Source organism: Molossus molossus, unplaced genomic scaffold (genome assembly GCF_014108415.1).
Source record: "Molossus molossus isolate mMolMol1 unplaced genomic scaffold, mMolMol1.p scaffold_m16_p_6, whole genome shotgun sequence".
In the NCBI taxonomy this organism is placed as follows: domain Eukaryota; kingdom Metazoa; phylum Chordata; class Mammalia; order Chiroptera; family Molossidae; genus Molossus; species Molossus molossus.
Window position 1 is genome coordinate 25089667 of NW_023425399.1, and position 19872 is coordinate 25109538.

Sequence of the window (19872 nt, forward strand, 5' to 3'; positions counted from 1 at the left end):
TTTGACTTTATTCTGGTGTATGGTATATTTATTTGACTTTATTTTGGTGTATGTTGGTGGTCTAGTTTCATTTTTTTTTTTTTTTTTTACATGTACCTATCCCATTTTCCCAGCACCATTTATTGAAGAGACTGTCTTTACTCCATTGTATGCTCTTAATTCCTTTGTCAAATGTTAATGGAGTGATATGGTTTAGGTCATTTTCTGGGTTCTCTGTTTTGTTCTTTTGGCCTATATGCCTGTTCTTGTGCCAGTTCCAGGCTGTTTTTATTATAATGGCTTTGTAGTATAATTTGATATCCAGTATTGTGATCCCTTCAGTGATTCCACTTCCAGGAATATATCCTAAGAAGTCTGAAACACCAGTCAGAAAGAATATATGTACCCCTATGTTCATGGCAACACTATTTACAATTGCTAAGATTTGGAAACAGCCCAAGTGCCCATCAGTAGATGAATGGATAAAAATGTTGTAGTACAGCTCTGGCCAGTTTTCTCAGTGGTTAGCTCATTGGCCTGTGGACCAGAAAGTCCTGAGTTCAAGTTTGCATCCTATGCATGGACAACTGCTCTGCTTGCTTCATTGAATTGCTTATTTGCATCGTCCCTCGATCCAATCATCTCTCCACTCCAACTCGCCGTGGAAATGCCGGTTCCCAGACCCCTGAGCTGGAGTTCCTCTGGCATCTCTGCCAAGACTCAGGCACGTCCACCACTTCCCAATAGCAGTTCTGAGTAATCTGTTTACAGCCCGTTAAAACAAAGACATTTTAGTTTTCAACATGAGGGGCTCACAGAACTCTAGAATTTACATTAAACTGTTCGAAACATCAACTTAAAACGGGCATGGAATAGCCCTTCTTCACAGGACACAAAAGACAATGAACAGGGTCAGAAATCGGAAAATACAAACTCAGAGGCAAGGCGACAGGAGCCGAGGCCTGGCCATAGGCCACCGCGGTGCTGAGCCTGAAGCTCATTCTGGTGGCTCGGCTCCACCCTCCCGCAGCTAAGGCGGCTGCAGGCCACTGTCCCACTACATTCTTCCGCGGGCCCTGCCACACCCTCCCGCTGCCCTCAGCACGTTTCCACCGCCTCCCAACTGCCTGGAGCGCTGCCCCAACCCACCGCCCAAGTGCAACCTCGCTCTTTTCGGCCTTCGGCGCCAATCCCCTGTGCCCCGCCGGGACCCACACGATCTTGCTCAGGCCCCCACCCCGAGCCTGGCCCGGCCCGCCCCCCGATGTGCCGGCCCCTCCGGAGCCCCGCCCATGGCCCCCCGCGCTCCCCCCAAGCCCCTGCCCCTGTAGTCCAGACTCGGGAGCGGCTAGTGGAGGGAGAGGATGGTTAACCCTGGCTTCTGTGGTTTACGGTCTTTCTCCTTTAAATCTGAGCATCTCTGCCCACAGCCCTACACAGATGAAGCCTGGGGGTCGTGACGAACCTCGAAATCCCCAAACCCGTGCCACCCACAATGGTAAGTCTCGCGTCCGTGTGAGACGGCCGGACCCTGAGGGCTTCGCTGCAGCGTTGAGACGACTCTTACTGAGTCGGCCCTGCTGTGGTCTCTCCGTCTGAGTTTTCCTGCCTAAAACCGTTCACTGCCAGCCACCTGGCCCTTGAAGTCAAATCTTCGCGCCCCTCCCCCAGCCTCGCAGTTCTTTCCGGCCTGGACCAGGGCCCCGACCCCCTTTTCGGCGGATTCCTTCACCTCCCCTTTCTGGAGATGACCCCTCCCCCATTTAATAAATAAAAGGCCGGATGCCAAGGAAGAGTACACTTTTCGTTGAGGTGGGGTTTAGGACGAAAGAACACCTGGTGTCCCAAGCAGAGGTCAGCCCCCGCCACGCTGGGAGGGGCTGTGTGGAAGCGGGGACTGCGAGGGGGGTCCAGGAAAGGGGCGCAGTGCGGAGGGTCAGGAGAAAGATAAGGTGAAAGAAATAGAGTAGTGAGAGGGCAGAAAGGTCAGTGAGGGGGGTCCATAAAGAGACCACAAAATTGAGGGTGTGGGAGTTCCTTGTAAAGTAAAGGTAAGTGTGAAAGAGTAACTCGGGACAGGAGCAAAGCCAGGAAACAGAGAACCATGGAGGAATGGGAGGAGCCCCAGAGTCGTGAGGGGGAGCAAAAAGGGAGAGGAGCCCTTGGTCAGCAGAAGTGGGGCCAGAAAGGGCAAGGCGCTTCAGATGGAGAGTTAGATGAAAAGAGTTGGAGGAGCCCAGAGCAGGAGCAGATGGGGCGAAGGGATGACAGAGCCGAGGGAGAAATTAGCCAGGTGGCGGTGCTAGTGAGTCTGGCAGAGAGGGTATAACTTGAAAGACAAGGTAACTGGAAGCAGAGGGGACACAAGGATGGGGGGAGAAAGGGCCTGAAATATGGAGAGATGGGGAACAATCAGAAAGAGGAGGGGAAAAGTGCTACTGAAGGTGGTTTCAGGAGTTTCATGGAACAGGTGTAGGGAAAGGAATCTAGGAAAAGGGAGAAAGAGCAGGGGAAGAGAGAGAGGGAACACAGGAAAAGACAACAGTGGGGAGAGAAACAAAGGAAAATAACCTAAAAACAGATTGAGAGACAGACATGCATCTAGTGCAGGAAGAGGAACCCAGTGGAGAACTGATGGGATATGGAAAATTAAATTTATTCAGCCAGAGGGGGAGACTTGTCTCAGTCAGTCCTGGGTCTTTTCTCATTTCCTGGGCTGGGATTAGAGAGGTGAACTGGGACAAAAAAATTCCAAGTCTGTCACTACATGATGCTTTTTCAAGGAATATTACAAGTGTTGGTTTTATATTTCCTTGAAATGGATTGACTTTTTCTTTTCTGCCTCTTATTTCATTGTTTTCTTAAAAACATATTGAAATAAATTTTTGTTAAATTTCTGATTTTTTGTAAATAGTCATTTACTTCTGAAATAAACATTGGTGACATCTCATAACCAGCTCTTATTAATCCTTTCTAAATACCAGGTAGCTTAATTTTTTATTTTTTTATCCTTACCTGAGGACATTTTTTCATTTTTTGTTCAGATAGAGTGGGAGGGAGAAAGAAGAAGAAGAGAGAGAGAAACATCGATGAGAAAGGGACACATCGAGTGGCTGCCTCCCACATGACCCCAACCAAGGCAAGTGCCCTCGACCAGAATCAAACCCCTAACTCATTGGTCCGAGGGCCAATGTACTAACCGCTGAGCCAAACCGGCCAGGGCAGTAGCTTAAATTTTTTAAATAGTCATATTTTTTAAAATTCTGACTTGTTTCTCCTTCTCAATATAGTGTGTGTACTTTAGATCATGAGCCCTGCATTCTTTCTACTCCTTAGCATATGTGGAAATGTCCATTGGTACGTATAAATAGCATTAGGCTATTTCAGTGTACGCTTGGTAAGGATGTCTTTGTTCTTGACAGTCAGAACCTAGTTTTAGTAAATTAGACTAATATTCAGCAGCTTTTTTATTCCATTTATATGATTTGTTAAATTAGTGAGCTGTATGCCTCTCAAATCCCTTGTCTCCATTCTCTGAAAATGTTGAAGGATGGACATGAAACTTTGTTCCAACAGAGCTCATGTATTCATGGTGAAGTATTTTGATCAATATATTTCCATAACTTACATTTTTTTTCAAAGTTTTCATTGCCAAAATCAATCATCATTTTACAGATTTTAAATGCTTCGCTGGGAAAGTTGGAAAACAATGCTTGCGTCTCTTTGATTGACCTGGGGACAGACATTTCCGTGGTGGAAGGACTATTCTCAGTGTTTTCTGGACAGATCATGAAATTGAGGCACGAGAAGGAAAGAAAGGTTCAAATACTGGAAGCAAAAGGCACAGAGTCAAGTCAAATCAGGGCTCTGTGACTTACAAGTTATGTGACTTTATTTATCTCTCTGTGCCTGGGTTCAGCCTCTGTGAAATAACTAATAATGGTTTCAGCTCTGCAATTAAGTGTGTGAGTTTGTAGAAAGCCCCAGCACAAGACATGTGATACTGAGACACTATATGTGCAAGTGATTACTACAAAGTTTTTCTTGTTAGACCCCTCTGTGCTCATTAGGAACCCATGGGGGTTATTCTTCCCCTAACCCCTTCAATCCACCTGCCTCCTCTTCCTTCCTTCCTTCCTTCCTTCCTTCCTTCCTTCCTTCCTTCCCTCCTTCCTTCCTTCCTTCCTCTCTTTCTCTCTCTCTCTCTCTCTCTCTCTCTCTCTCTCTCTCTCTCTCTTTCATCCTCACCCAAGGGTATATATATTTTTTCTATTTATCTTCAGATAGACTGGGAGGGAGGGATGGAGAGAGAGAAACATCAATGCGAGAGAGACACATTGACTGGCTGCCTCCCACACGACTCCGACCAGGGCCGGGGATGAACTGCAACCGAAGTAGTGCCCTTGACTGGAATCGAACCCGAGACTCATTGGTCTGCGGGCTGACACTCTAACTGTTGAGCCAAATTAGCCAGGGCCCAAGTTCTTCCTTCCATCACAGGCCTCCTATATTGCTGCCCTGGGCAGGAAGTCCAAGCATTATTGCTTGGTGTTTGAGGCCTTGGTTTTCCTATGGCATTTTTCAAAGCTTCACCCACACCCATCTGAGTCTTGCTGAAGTTACTGCAAGACCCTGAGCATTTTCAGTTGTGGAGGGCTTTGCAAAGGGTTCCCCTCCCTATGCTCCATGACACCATCCTCTCCTGGTTTGTAGACTCTTGGACCTAAACGTCTCCCTGGGGGGCCCTTCATGCCCACAGGTTTCCACTGAATTCAGTATATTTTCCTAATCTCCCTCTTTTCCCAGGTTCCCTTTTGTCCACTCAGTCACTGGGCAAGACCCAGGCACTTGTCAACAAGTGCCCATCCCCAGTCTCCATCCCTCTTTCTCCTGTTTTCAGACCCCTGAATTGGCACATTCTCTCTTCTCCATCTTCATGGTTTGAGCTGGTTCAGCTTGTGTCCTGTCCCTGGGCCTTCATTGAGCCTCCTCTTTGGCCTCCAGTCTCTATCTTCCAGTCTGTCCCCCTTTCATGGCCCCAGAGGGGTCTTCCTGTATCCAGAGCTGACGCACCCCTCCCCTTCTTACAGCCCTCTCATTCTACCTGTCCCTTCATCAGATCCAGTGTTCTCAGTTTAATGAAGAATCACCAAGATGAATTAATGCCCAGGAGCCGCAGGGGAACCAGGGCCTGGGGACGGCCCCCAGAGCATAAGGCAGGGTTGGGTGCCTGGGACCTGAGGGAGTGTCAAGGCTGTGTTCCCCTAGACCCTAGGGTTCTTTGGGGGTTGAAGGGTAGAGGAGTCTGAGAAGAGACAGGAGGGTGGTGACTGGGGAGCAGTGCTAGGACAGGGAAGGAAAGAAAAGTGGGCCTGGTGCTGGTTGTGAGCTTTCGGAAGTGCTGCTGGTTCTGTGCCTCAAGCATCTCATCTGTAGAATGGGCACAATCATTATGTCTACCTCAGAATGTTGTCACAAGAATTAAATTGATGAATATGCAGAAAGAGCATGGAACAGTGTCTGGCCTTTAGGAAGGTTGCATTTTATTTTGTAATCGGAGTAGTCATGAATGTAAGTACAAGTGACAAACAAAGCTAAATGACATAATGTTTGGAAATATGGAGAGGAATTGAGAAACATATATCTAGAGTGAGAATTTTTTTAATTCCTCTCAGAAATTGACAATCTTTAAATTCAAGAAAAAAGACTCAATAACACCACCATATAAGGTTGAGTGTGTATATACATAAAGACTCATCTCTGATTCTACCAAAAAAAAAAAAATCTATTCTTTTCCTTAAACCATGTTCAGTTACAAAAGTGATTATATACTTGGCCACAAAGAAATCATTTAAAAAAATGAAAAAGTTTTCCTGGCCAAAGAGTCGTGGGTTTGATTCCAGTCAAGAGCACATACCTCACATGTGATTTGGTCTCTGGCCCTGGTCGGGGTTGTGCTGGAGACAACCAATAGATGTGTCTCTCTCTGTCTCTTTCTCTCCCCCTTTCTCCCACTCTTTCTGAAGATAAAATGGAAAAATATCTTCAGGTAAGGATTTAAAAAAAAAATGTTGAGTTTTCACAGTGTATCAACTCCTCTCATATTGCATAAAATACTTTCATGTTGATATTTTAGTGCTGGCCTGTCCAATATGGCAGCCAGGCCTTGGGCCTTGGACCAAAGAGTCTCGGGTTTGATTCCCAGTTAGAGGCACGTACCTCAGTGCAGGTTTGATCCCTGACCCTGGTCAGGGTCGTGTAGGAGGCAGCCAATCAATGTTGCTCTCATATAGATGTTTTTCCCTCTCTCTCTTTCCCCCTCTCCCTGCAGCACTCTATCTTAAAAAAAATCAATGGAAAAATATCCTTGGGTGAGAATTAAAAAGAAAAAATATGATAGCCAGTCTTCTCATGTGGCCATTGAGCATGTGAGCTGGGGCAGGTCTCAGTTGAGATGTGCTGTCAGTGGGAAATACACACCAATTCTTCAAAACATTGTAGTGGTGCCAGGCCGGTGTGGCTCAGTGGTTGAGTGTTGACCCATGCACCAGGAAGTCACCAGTTCGATTCCCGGGTGGGGCATATGCCCAAGTTGTGGACCCAGTCCCCAGTGGGGGGCATGCAGGAGGTGGCCAATCGATGTTCTCTCTCATCAATGTTTCTATCTCTCTCTCCCTCTCCCTTTCTTTCTCTCTAAAATCAATAAAGAAAAAAAAATATCTAGGGAAAAAAGGATGTGAAATACCTTACCAAATAACTTTAAATATTGACTGTTTGTTGAAATAGAACTGTTTAGAATAATATATATATATATATATATATGTATTCAGTTAAATAAAAGATATTGGGTTAAATAAAATTTGTGATTTAATTATTAATTTTTTGATAATGATAACGTTACTAAAATTAAATCTAGTCAAATTATTATAGAGAACAGATTAGTTGTTGCCCTGGATTAGGGATGGGAGTTGTTAGGAGTGGGGTGGTCAAGTTGAGGATCTTGTTTATGGTCCTGATATACACAAAGATACATGTGTAATAAAATTTCACACACACACACTCAGACACCCACCCACACAAATTTACAGATTAAGGGTTCAGTTGTGTCCCTCAAAATTCATATGTTGAAATCTTATTCACTATCTTGGAATATTACTCTATTTAAGGAAAGATCCTTAAAGAGATAATCAATTTAAAGTAAGGACATTAATAGCAGGATCCCTTCCAATATGACTGTTATCCTAATTAATGGGAAATCTGGACACAGAGATATGCATAGAGAGAAAATGTACTAACTTTTTATTTGTGGGAACAATGTTAATGAGAAATAATGACTTGGGCCTATTTCTTGCTTATCTGCAGTTAAAAGCATACATTTTTTTCATGAAGATTCAGGGCTGCTCTAAGGATTTATTAGAGTGAATCTGCTGTGTTTCAGGAAATTCTTTGTATTTCTTTCATAATAACTATATTTGTTAGACTCTATCGAATTTGGGGGCTTATGAGCATTAACTTAATCATATTTTCTCCCTTTAACAATATGACTATTAAATCTATAGATTTTAAACTTTTGTGTTATAATAAGTACTTTTAATGTATAAAACCTGTATAAATCCAGGTTCAGAATACTCACAATGTAGTCAAACCCACACGAACAAAAATTAGAGCAAAGATTAGTGTTGCCAAAGGCCAGGGAGACTGGAAATGGGAGTTGCTATTTCATGATACAGATTTTGATTTATCAAAGATGAATAAATTTCAGAGATCCACTGTACATCTTTTTGCCTGTTGTTAATACTATTGTATTGTGCTCTTAAAATTTTATTGAAAGTGGCCCAGCTGGTTTTGCTCAGTGGATTGAGCATCGTCCATGGACTGAGAAGTCCCGGTTTGATTCCTGGTCAGGGCACATGCCCAGGTGCGGGCTCGATCCCCAGTAGGGGGCTTGCAGGAGGCAGCCAATGGATAGTTCTTTCCCACATTGATGTTTCTATCTCACTCCCTTCTTCTCTCTCTAAAAAAATCAATGAAAACATATTTTAAATTTTTTTTTAATTGAAAGTGTTGATCTCGTGTGAAGTGTTCTTACTAGATTAAATCAATAACTACAACAACAGTTGAAATGTATTTGGCGGTTAATTGGAGAAAGTAAAATGAATGGGGTATGAATAATCTCATACCTTGACAGGCTTCTAGAGTATGCTCCTTTGGTTCATTTTCAAACAAAGCTGTGATGGAACACCTTTCTGTTGCTTGTTCCCTAGGAATTGAGACCACTCACTTGTGGACAGGGGATAAGGCAGTGGACTGTGGCCTGTGGGAGGAAAGAGGGTGAAGAGAGAGAGACTGAGGATAGATTGGGAAGTATTCTGAGGGCAGGATTCTCACAGAACCCTGTTGTCACCACGTGATTTCTCTCCCTTTTTGCATCTGCACAGTACCTAAGGCCCTGGCCACAACCATTTCAGGACAACCCCACCTCTAGGAATCCACCCAGGGTGCCTGTGCTCTAGAAGATCCTACCCCAACCCGTCACACTACTCGGGTCTCAGGTGTGTTGAGTCTAGTGTCTCTAGCCCACTGCTCCTGAAAGCAGGTCAGCTCCACCAGGAACTAGCGGGAGATGCCATTTCATGGGCCTTACTGCAGACCTACAGAATCATAACTTTTCAGATCGCGGCCCTGATACCCAAGGGTTCTGTGTGCATGTGAAAGCTGTAGAAGAAATGCTTAGCTAAGTGGCCCCCTTCCATTAGATCATTTGATGAGTTTTAAGAAATATCATGACCCTCCCCCTCAGAGTTGGACAAGTGGTCTGGGTGGAACATCATTGTGGTTTTCAGGTGGTGCTCCAGGGGATTCAAAAGTGAGGCCAGTGTTTAGCTGAAGGGCTCTGCCCGAGTGCAGTCGTGAGAGTTGAGAGCAGGCTTTGGTCCAGGGCAGATAGCAGGGTGCTCTGTCGGGAATGGACGGGGCAGGGAGCAGCCCATGTTCTCATTGCTGGGTTGGAATTGGTGCACATCTGTGGTAGGGGAGAGTATGGGAAGTCAGGAGAGAAAAACTCAATGTGGTCTTCATGTAGGAGCTCATTGTTTCTGAATGTCTCCTGTGACAAAGGACAGGGGAGTGTGACATTTTTCATGACTTCAAGGTCCTTCTGCCTATGAGTGTGGTGAAATCAAGGCCTATTCTCAAGATGCAGGTGTGATTCCTCAACATAAAGTCGCCTGAGAAAACATCCCAGAACTGGAGGAGGAAGAGGACACAATGGCTGCTTCTCAGGTAAATGCTCGGCCAGTTCTGTGTTTGCTTTTCCTTCTAAAATTCATGGATTTACATGCTGGAGACATATATATATATATATATATATATATATATATATATATATATATATTTTTTTTTTTTAATCTTCACCCGAGGATATTTTTCCATTTATCTTCAGATAGAGTGGGAAGGAAAGAGAGAGAGAGAAACATCAATGTGAGAGAGACACATTGACTGGTTGCCTCCTGCACAACTCTGATTAGGGCTGGGGACGAACTGTAACCAAGGCACAAGCCCTTGACCAGAATCGAACCCACGACTCAGTGGTCCGCAGGCCGACGCTCTACCGCTGAGCCATACCAGCCAGGGTGACTTCTCTATTTTTGATGATCATTCAAAGCAAGTTTGTTTTCAACTACTTACTTTTTTTCTTATAATTATACAAGTTCCCTGTTTGAAATGTTACTAGCATTTCAGGATTTTGGCTTCCCCAAGATTGAAATCAAGAGGAACCACCAGAGAACTTTCTGGACAAATTTTATTAGGCCTATGCTTGAGCATAAGACAACACAGAAGAAGGAAGGTCCTCTGAAGCTGCTTTAGTAAGCTTGGGACAAAGTAGGAGGGTAGCTTGAGAAAGGCCTGATGGTGGAAATTTTCATTTCAGGGTTGGGTGACTTTCTTTTCCAACAGGGTTAGCTGGTTGTTAGTGCCTATACTATACAGGAAAGATGACGCTGTGGTTCACTGGAGTTACCCAGGAAGGTCATAGAGCAGTCAGAGCTTGATCAATTGCTCATGTGCATCAGCAGTTTCAACATCTGCAAGGAAGCAGGCATTTAGGAGGGAGATAAAGTCACCTACCTCTGCGTTTTTGTCCCACAGCTTTCTGTCCATTGTCTCCAACCAGTTCCCCTGTAGCACATGAAGAACTCTCACCATAAACTGATAACCATTGTTGTGGGAGGATGATTCTTCTACCTTCAAGGTTCTCTCAGCTGGTCTAATCATATAGACATGATATGTATGGGAGTTGCACATACTTGAGAGAGTCAGAGACCCCACGTGCACTAGAGGTTCCGAGACTGAAAGGGAAAACTGGTGTATAAGACATTCTGAGCCTGGCATGAGGTAACATACGTTGGGACTTCAGAAGATTATTGATGGGAGATCTGATGTTCAGGAATTATTAGCTTGCCTACCATCTAGATAGGTAAAAAGTCGTCTTTTTGTTTTAACACGTATTATTGGCCAGACTCTGAATTAAAATTCTTCCACATAGTTAAGGTGGAAGAGCAAAAGTTTTTCTTGAGCCCACAGGGTCTTGGTACCTTTAGCTTAACATAGTCCACATACTATTGAAACACACCTAGGAGTCCTTGTTCTAAACCCCTACACCTTTCTTCTTACATTCTTATTTCCATTCTTTACATTTCCAGTGGCTGTGAACATTCATGAAGGTTTTGTCTGTATTGGTCTGTGTGCTTTTTGACATTCTGGATAAAGTTTGGAATAATACCCAGGCTCTACCATTTGCTGGATGTTTTACAAAATAGTCTTATAAAAAAGGAGGAATAGCCCTGGATCTGTTGGTTGAGCACTGACCCATGCACCAAGAGGACACTAGTTTAATGCTGGTCAGAGCACATGCCTGTGTTGCAGGCTTGATCCCTGGTAGGGGATGTGTGGGAGGCAGCCAATCAATGTTTCTCTGTCATAGATGTTTATATCTCTTCCTCTCTCTCTAAAATCAATAAAAAGATATTTTTAAGAAAAGGAAGAATAATATTATTGTTCTTTGATTACTTTTGAGATTTTTTTTTTTAAATCCTCACCTGAGGACATTTTTCCTTTTTTTTTTTTTTTTTGGTTCAGATAGAGTGAGAGGGACAGAGAGAGAGAAACATTGATGTGAAAGGAACACATTGAGTGGTTGCCACCCACATGACCCAACCAGGGCCGGGGACAAACTGCAACTGAGGTATGTGCCCTTAGCAGGAACCGAACCCGGGTCTCTCTGGACCGTGGGCCGACGCTCTAACCGTTGAGCCAAACCAGCCAAGGCGAGATTTTTAAATTAATATATACAAAACTGTTAGAACAATATATTAAAGAAAGACTGTGTTTGCTAGGTTTACTCATCTATGAGATGTGTAAATTCCATGAACCTGTTCAGTCAATGTCTTGTATATGATTTTTTCCTCCTGTGTTTACTTCCTCTGTGCTATGTAAAGGCACAGCACATGGACCAGATGCATTAGCATCTGTAGTAATAAGTGAGCTGGTTAAACATGAGGAAACTCAGTCCCCACCCCAGAACTTATTATAATTTCAGAAGTATTGTACAGGTCTCACTCAGAATAACTTTCACTTAAGAAATATATGCACGTTATCCACTATGATTCAAACTTGGCACTCAAAAAATGGATATGCCTGTGTTGATGCCTTCATTTTTAAAAATTTGTCCTCCAGAAAAGTAAAGCTTCTGCAGTGGTTTTGTGGATCAGATGTCATCCTTCTTCCTCAAAATAATTAGAGAACATTCATGTTAAAAAGATCTTATGGGATAATTCAGGATACTCTCCTTGGTCAAAACCAGTTCTGTTAGTTCTGTTTTCATACTGGGTGGCATTATGACCTCTTCCCATGGTCACTAGAGTACTGTGTTTGTGTTTTCACCAGAAAGTGTTGACATTCAGTGATGTGGCCATAGAATTCTCTCAGGAGGAGTGGGCTTGCCTGGACCCAGCTCAGCGGAACCTGTACATGGACGTGATGTTGCAAAACTACAGGAACCTGGCATTCCTGGGTGAGGACCACTTCTGAACAGAATTTTTGCTCCACCCACAGGGTTTTGTTTTCTTCATTAGTACAAAGTCTGGTGGGAGCTTCTGATTTGTATGACAGAGTTTCAGATCTGTGTTCTCAAGGAAAAAGTTGGTGGTTTGCTAGTGCAGAGAAGAAAGGCTTCAGGATGTACTTGGAGGTGGAACTCAGTGACTGAAAACCTTAAATGTTCAAAGGTGGTATCAGGAAATTATATTTGGGAAATAATTTTTCAGAATATTCTGATATTCTTCGATGTCCTATTTTCTCACTTGAACACAGGACTGGATTGGAAATTGGAGAATGTCCTTTAAAGCTCATGTTCTTTTTTCTAACAAACAGGTCTTGCTGTGCCCACGCCAGACTTTGTCACTTTTTTGGACCACATGGAGGAGCCCTGGGAGTTGAAGAGAAAAAAGACACTTTTCATCCACCCAGGTAGGTGGAAATGAAGCAGATTACCCAGGTGAGTGTCCAAATGTCATGCAGGAAGCCAGACCTTAAAATATGGGTTGGGGAGATTGACTTCAATGGAAATGATTTTTGAGAGGGTGATATTTCTGTTTCTATGTTTGAGGGACAGATCCTTTTCAACACTTACACTCTGACGTCATCTAAGGATTCTGCTTGTACTCCTGTGATCTTTCATCACACTTGCAGTGAGAGCCAAAGTCCTCCCTGCGCAGTGTGAGGGTGACATGACCTGGCTACTCTTGCATTTCTTTGTGGAACCTGGGAAAGTCTGTGCACATTCTGTGTTGAACCAATTTTTAGTCTGTTTTCTGCCTCATGTAAGTAGTTTGTGAGGGAAATGGTTGAGATACTGGAATTTGGTTCACAAATCCAGGAACACCAGGGATAGGTGTCCAGCTTGTCTTAATTTTTCTTCTGCTTGATCAGTTGCTGATATTTCTGCCGTATATTTAAATTCAGGTGCTATGTTCTTCAGCTCCCAATATCTGTTTGGTTCTTTCTTACACTTTCTGTCTCTGCATTTTTATTTTTGTCATGCATAGTTATGATGGTAATGTTTAATTTTTTGTGTTTTTTTCTGTAGTGTTCAATTGAGTCATTTTAAGTTTTTTTTTTTTTTTTCCATTCTTTGTCAGATTATTTACAGATCTTAAGTTAATGAAGGGCCAATTTTTGGAGATTTATTTTGTTCCTCTGTTTGGACTGTTTTTCTGTTTCTTTGTTAGCCCTGTGATCTTTTGTTGCTATTTAAGGTCATGAGAAGCAGCTGCCATCCCTTCTTTATGAACTTGCTTTGTACAAGAAAACACAAATAACAATCAGCTGTGGTAGATTTATAATGAATGACCTCTCAAACCTATTCTGGAAAGTGTAATCGGTGTGTGTAAATAATTTTTTATTTTTCAATTACAGTTGACAAACTATATTGTATTAGTTTCAGGTATACATTCCAGTAATTAGACATTGTATAATTTACTAAATGATCAACCTGATAAATCACGTACCCATCTAACAATATGCATAGTTATTAGAATATTATTGACTATGTTCCCTGTGCTGTACTTTACATTTCCATGATTTTCTACCAATTTATACTTCTTTTGTTTTGTTAATCCTCATCCAAGGATATTTTCCCATTAATTTCCAGATAGAGTGGAAGGGAGGGAGTGAGGGAGAGATAGAAAGAAACACCGGTATGAGAAAGACATCAATTGGTTGCCTCCAGCATGACCAGGACCAGGGCCAGGGATCGAACCTGCCACCCAGGTATGTGCCCTTGACTGGGAATCAAACCCACCCTTTGGTCTGAGGGCCGACCGTCTAACCACTGACCCAAACAGGCCAGAGCCCAATTTGTACTTAATTCCTCATTTTTTCCATCTATTGGATTCTTTTTCCTATTTGCTGTTCTGAAGGGTGTTCTTGTTTCCTTATATACTCAATCACTGTTTTGATTCTTGGCATCATCTACTCTACGTTTGATTTTCTTTAAATTATTCTTTACTTAATAGTGTATGCATCATTTGTGAGTGGATTATTTTGGTGGTTTTCATGTCCTTTCTTATGTTTTTGAAGTTCTAAGTTCATCTACTCTTCCTGTGAGTTCATTGAGCATCTTTATAACCAGTGTTTTGAATTAATAGATTGCTTGTTTCTGTTTTGTTTAACTTTTTCTGTAGTTTTGTTCTGTTCTTTCATTTGTGACATGTTTTTCTTCTCATTTTGGATAGATCTTTGTGCTAGTTTCCATGTATTAGGTAGAGCTGCTAGGTAGCCTAATGTAGTAGACGTCTTGTAGCATTCAGTGGCACAGCCTTCCTGTTCACCTGAGCTGGGAATGCCAGCTGCACCCCAGCACATGGGCTGTTTTTGAGCCTTTATTGCTGTTGAAATTTTAATGGGAGGGATTTACCCCACTGCTCATCAGCCGAAAAAACTGGCTGTGACCATTGTGGAGGATCAGTTATGAGGCCTCACCCTGCAGAGCATACTTATTTCAGTGGGGTTCTGGCACCTGCTGAGTCTGCCCCTTGAGTTTGTCACTTGTAGCAGTGGTTTGGATGGTGCTTTGACTTGGTTTGAATCTGTCCACCAGGTGCGCTGGCCCTGGGACCTGCCCGGATGTGAAGGCCAGGGTCAACCACTACCTGTGTTCTACCCAGGGTGACCAGGCATGGTCTACAAAGGGATTTGCTTATGGCTGCTACTTGTGCTGAGGATGGAGGGTTCTAAGTAGAGGTCAAGGTGTGCAACACAGCCAGCTGCCACTAGTGCTGGGCCTAGGGCCAGTAAGTGAGAGATGTGACTTACCTTGAAGCCAGATGCTGCTTGTTTGGGAGATTGTAGTAAAATCGGATCCATGAGCTATGACAGTTTGTATAGACAAGCCACAGGAAACAGGTTATGAAGGCCTGCAAGTTGATGGAGCTGGGTCCCAGGAAATCTTAAGGATGTAGCAAACAGGTTGATGGAGACTCAGATATGGCACCTGCCTGCCAGCTACACTGGGGAAGAGCTCAGGAAAGAAACCATGGCTTCTACCAAAATTTATGTCTGGGAGAAAGCTCCTTCTCCAGCTCTTTTCCTTATGCCAGACAGTTCAGTTCCTCCCTGTGTGTCTCTGTTGTCTTTGGAGCTGCTGCCCCAGTGCTGGAACTCAGAGGGCATGTGTCTGAGTAAGTCTGTGCATGAGCCCTTTAAGAGGAACTGCCTAAGACTAAGGAGTCTCTCCTCACTCAGCCACAATCCCCATTATTTATTTTTTTCTTTTCCTTTTTAAATTCTCACCCGAGGACATTTTTGCATTTATCCTCAGACAGAACGGGAGGGAGAGAGGGAGGGAGAGAGAGAGAAACATCGATGTGAGAGAGACACATCGAGTGGTTGCCACCCACACGACCCCAAGCGGGGCCGGGGACAAACTGCAACCGAGGTATGTGCCCTTAGCAGGAGCCGAACCTGGGTCTCTCTGGTCTGTAGGCTGATGCTCTAACCGCTGAGCCAAACCGGCCAGGGCCCCACTAGTTTTTATAGCAAGAGTAAGAGGGCATCCCTTCTTGGAATTGGAACTCTCAACTGACAGGCCTGGTGTGGGACTGGGATCCTTCACTGCTCAGATGTGACCTCTGCAGCTGAAATCTCACTTGTGATTTTTATCTACTACATGGGCCCAGTCTATTCTGTGGCTTTGCACCTTGTACCAGTCTTGATGGGCCTTCTTCTTTATGTCCTTATTTGTAGAACTTCGATCAGCTAGGTTTCAGAGGTTCTGAATGATGGTTGTTCTGTAGTTTAGTTGTACTTTTGATGTGGTTGTGGGAGGAGGCGAGCACCTCACTTACACTGCCACCTTGTTCAGAACCCTGTGTGTGTTTATGTTTTGTGTAACTTCCCAGTTTAAAACATATTTTGCTTTTATTTAGAGCCCATGATATCTTCCCATTCCTGATATCTTTCTTTAGTCCTGCAGTCTTTCTGGTGCTTGAAAAATTACTCACTTCCTGTCTTAGCATCCACCTCGATATTGCCATTTTCTTAGGAATCTGTGTCATTCAAAACTGAAACAAGTCCCTCAGATTGTTGCAAAAAAAAAAAAATCCAGACCATCAGACACACAGTACACTCTTCTATTTCTCTTCTAAGAAAAAACTGAGAATTGAAAATTATCCCACGGTCATTTTGTAGTGTACCATAAAGGGTGAGCAGGTATTGTGGGCAAATGTAACCCACTTTTTTTCCATCTTTGATATGAATCTTTATTTTTGTGCTTTTTGGGGGTGTTGTGGTCTTTGAACTGGCTTCTAAAGTACTGTACTAGGTAATTGGGTTAGTCATTGTTGGTAATTTAACATCTCCGTGGAGGAAGAAAGTATTAGTGCTTCCTATTCTGCCGTCTCACTGAAGATTTTTTACAGGTGTTAATTCTGTACATTAGAATGTAGAGAACATTTACCTGAGTGTAGTATTTGATACTTAATTTGGTATATTTCAGCTATGTCTTCTCCAGTCACCAGACCTTGTTGCAAAAGTCAAGCATAGAAGTTTCATTCTGCAAAATGCTACAGGTAAGATATAGCAGGGATGGCATTTATAATTTACACTTAATGAAACTTTTATTATGTGTGTGGGGGGGAATTTGAAGAGAAAAAAGGATGCTATGCTTGATGTAAACAAACTGGGGAAAGCATCCTTAACAAAATCTTTGTTGCCTAAACAGGTTAAGGATATAACATGTTTTTAATATTTCTACTTCCCATCAGTTATATTGGCAGAACAATGTGTTTCTAAATGTAAAGACCCGAGAAATTAAAAATAAATAAATAAAGGATATTCTCTGCCCTGGCCAGTGGGCTCAGTTGGTTGGATTGTCTTTCTGCACACTGAAAGGTTGCGGGTTCAATTCCTGGTCAGTAAACAAAGCTACCTTGTGGATTCACTCCCCAGTCAGGGTGCACGCAGGAGGCAGGTGATCAGTGTTTCTCTTTCACATCAGTGTTTCTTCAGTCTGTCTGTATCTCTCTTTCTCTTTCCCTTTCTTCCCCTTTCTGTCTAATAATCAATAAGCATGTCCTTGGGTGAGGATTAAATAAATAAATGAGTACATGTTCTTTGAAGTGAAATGGGAATATCAGAGAAGTCACCTAGTCCATGGTACATTAAATCATCCTAAAAATAATTTGGTTTGATTAAACACTCAAATATTTCAGAGAATCAGATCATTTATAAAACAAAATAAAATTTATAACTGAATTTGTAAATACCTTAACCAAGATTGCATTATTCTTTCATTGAGAAATATTGTTCATTGTTCCACAATCTATAGTTTTCGTAAACATGGGAGCATGTAAATACACCCATCATGGTTCAGTAGGTATCAGAATAGGTAACTGAAAACAACTTCACATGTGCAATGATATTAGAGCCCTCCCTAAAAGTTTTTCTCTGTTCAATGATTACAGAGTACATATAATGAAGAGGGAAGTCATCAATGCAGTGAATGTCAGAAAAACATTAACCAAGGGTCAGATTCTGTTAACCATCCAAGAACTCAGCTTCCTCAGAGCATTTATAAATGTCTGAAAGTCTTTGATAAAATCTCAAATATTGTTGTACCTCAGAGTATTCATAGTGTAGAGAAGACAGACAGATGTAGTGAATATTCCAAGTCTTTCAACCAATCATTAAATCTTACTGAATATAAAAATACTCGTATTTGGGAGGAATCTTCAGGTGTAATCGCTGTGTTAGAGTCTTTAATCAATTATCTAAGTTATATATACATAAGAAAATCCATGCTGCAGAGAAGCCTTACAAATATAAAGAATGTGATAAAGCCTTATGTGGCATTCAAATGTTAATCTACATCAAAGAATTCAAACTAGAGAGAAGCTTGTGAATGTTAAGAATGTGGAAAAGCCTTTAGCCGGAACTCACGTCTTATTGAACATCAGAGAATTCGTTCTGGAGGGAAGCCTTATAATTGTAGAGAATGTGGAAAAGCCCTTACCCTGAGCTCACATCTTTCTTTTTTAATCCTCACCCGAGGACATTTTTTTGTTTTTTGTTCAGATAGAGCAGGAGGGAGACAGAGGAGGAGGAGAGAGAGAGAAACATCCACGTGAAAGGGACACATCGAGTGGTCGCCACCCACACAACCCAACCAGGGCCGGGACACAAACTGCAACCGAGGTACACGCATTTAGCGGGAACCGAACCTGGGTCTCTCTGGAGCAGAGGCCAATGCTCTAACCGCTGAGCCAAAGCGGCCAGGGCAGTGGAGCTCACATCTTACTGAACACCAGAGAATTCATTCTGGAGAGAAGCCTTATAATTGTAGAGAATGTGGTAAAGACTTTACCCGGAGCTCACATCTTACTGTACATCAGAGAATTCATACTGGAGAGAAGACTTACAAATGTAAAGAATGTGATAAAACCTTTAACAAGAATTCCAATCTTATTGTACATGAAAGAATCCATACTGGAGAGAAGCCTTATAAATGTAGAGAATGTAGTAAAGCCTTTAAATGTTATTCAAACTTTACAGTACACCAGAGAATTTATACTGGAGAAGAGCCTTATAAATGTAGACAATGTGGAAACGCCTTTATGTGCAGCTCACATCTTACTGAACTTCCAAGAATTTATACTGGAGAGAAGCCTTATAAATGTAGAAAATGTGGAAAAGCCTTTACCTGGAGCTTACATCGTACTGAACATTAGATAATTCATTCTGGAGAGAAGACTTATAAATGTAGAGAATGTGGAAAAGCCTTTAACTGTTATTCAATCCTTCCCGACATGAGAGCATTCATACTGGAGGGAAGCCTTGTAAGTGTAGAGGATGTGCAAAAGCTTGTTCCCGGAGCTCATATCTTACTCCTTATCAGATCATTCATTTTAGGAAGGAGCAATGTAAAGGTAGAGAATGTGGGAAAGCTTTTAACCAGTGTTCAGACTTTGCCAATCATCAGAAAATTCATTCTAAAGCAAAGCCTTATAAATGTAGAGAATGTGGCAAAGCCTTTACCCAGAGCTCACTAGTGAATTCTTTCTGGAGAGGAGTCTTGAAAATGTGGCAGTGCCTTTAGCTGCTCTTCAAACCTTACCCATCGTGAATGTGACAATGCCTTTAGCTGCTCTTCAAACCTTACCCATCGTGAATGTGACAATGCCTTTAGCTGGTTTACAACCCTTACTCAACATCAGAGAATTTATAGAGGAGAGAAGTCTTATGAATGTGAAGAATGTGGCAAAACCTCTAACAAGTGTTCATTCCTTACAAAATATCAGATAATTCATATTGGTGAGAAACTTTATAAATGTAGAGAATGTGGCAAAGCCTTTACCTGGAGTTCACATCTCATTCAACATCTGAAAATGCATTCTGGAGAGAAGCCTTATAAATGTAAAGGATGTTTTGAAGCCTTTTAACTGTTATTCAAGCCTTACTCAACATCAGAGAATTCATAGAAAAGCCTTATAAATCTAGAGAATGTGGCAATGCCTTTATCTGGTGTTCAGCCCTTACTAGACATCAGACCATTCTGGAGAGAATGTGGTTACAAACTGACCCACTGCTCACATCTTATTCGACATCAGAGAATTGATACCGGAGAGAAGCCTTGTAAATGTAGGGAATGTGCCAAGGCCATTAACTGCTTTTCACGCCTTACCAGCCATCAGAGGAATCATTAGAGAGAAGCAATGCAAATGTTGAGAACGTGGTAAAGCCTTTACCCACTGTCCAAACCTCACCAAACACATATGAATGCATACCTCAGAGAAGCTTTACCAACATAAAGCTCCACAAAGCCTTTCACTTCTACTG

The 19872-nt window shown here is 42.5% G+C and overlaps 1 protein-coding gene and 1 pseudogene across 1 annotated transcript; both read left to right on the plus strand.

Moving 5' to 3' along the window:
• The first annotated feature begins 9246 nt into the window (after positions 1 to 9246).
• LOC118618915 (putative protein ZNF720) lies at positions 9247 to 12521 on the plus strand. Its single transcript, XM_036245497.1, has 3 exons — positions 9247 to 9261; positions 11926 to 12052; positions 12412 to 12521. Exons 1-3 carry the CDS (start codon positions 9247 to 9249, stop codon positions 12519 to 12521), a joined length of 252 nt encoding a protein of 83 aa, XP_036101390.1.
• A 4077-nt stretch (positions 12522 to 16598) lies between these two features.
• Positions 16599 to 19132, plus strand: LOC118618483 (annotated as a pseudogene).
• The last annotated feature ends 740 nt before the right edge of the window (positions 19133 to 19872 follow it).

Excerpts from the sequence above, each read along its gene's own strand:
- LOC118618915 (XM_036245497.1), top strand. Across the intron at positions 12,053-12,411 it reads CAGGAACCTGGCATTCCTGG|GTCTTGCTGTGCCCACGCCA; the intron begins GTGAGGACCACT and ends TCTAACAAACAG.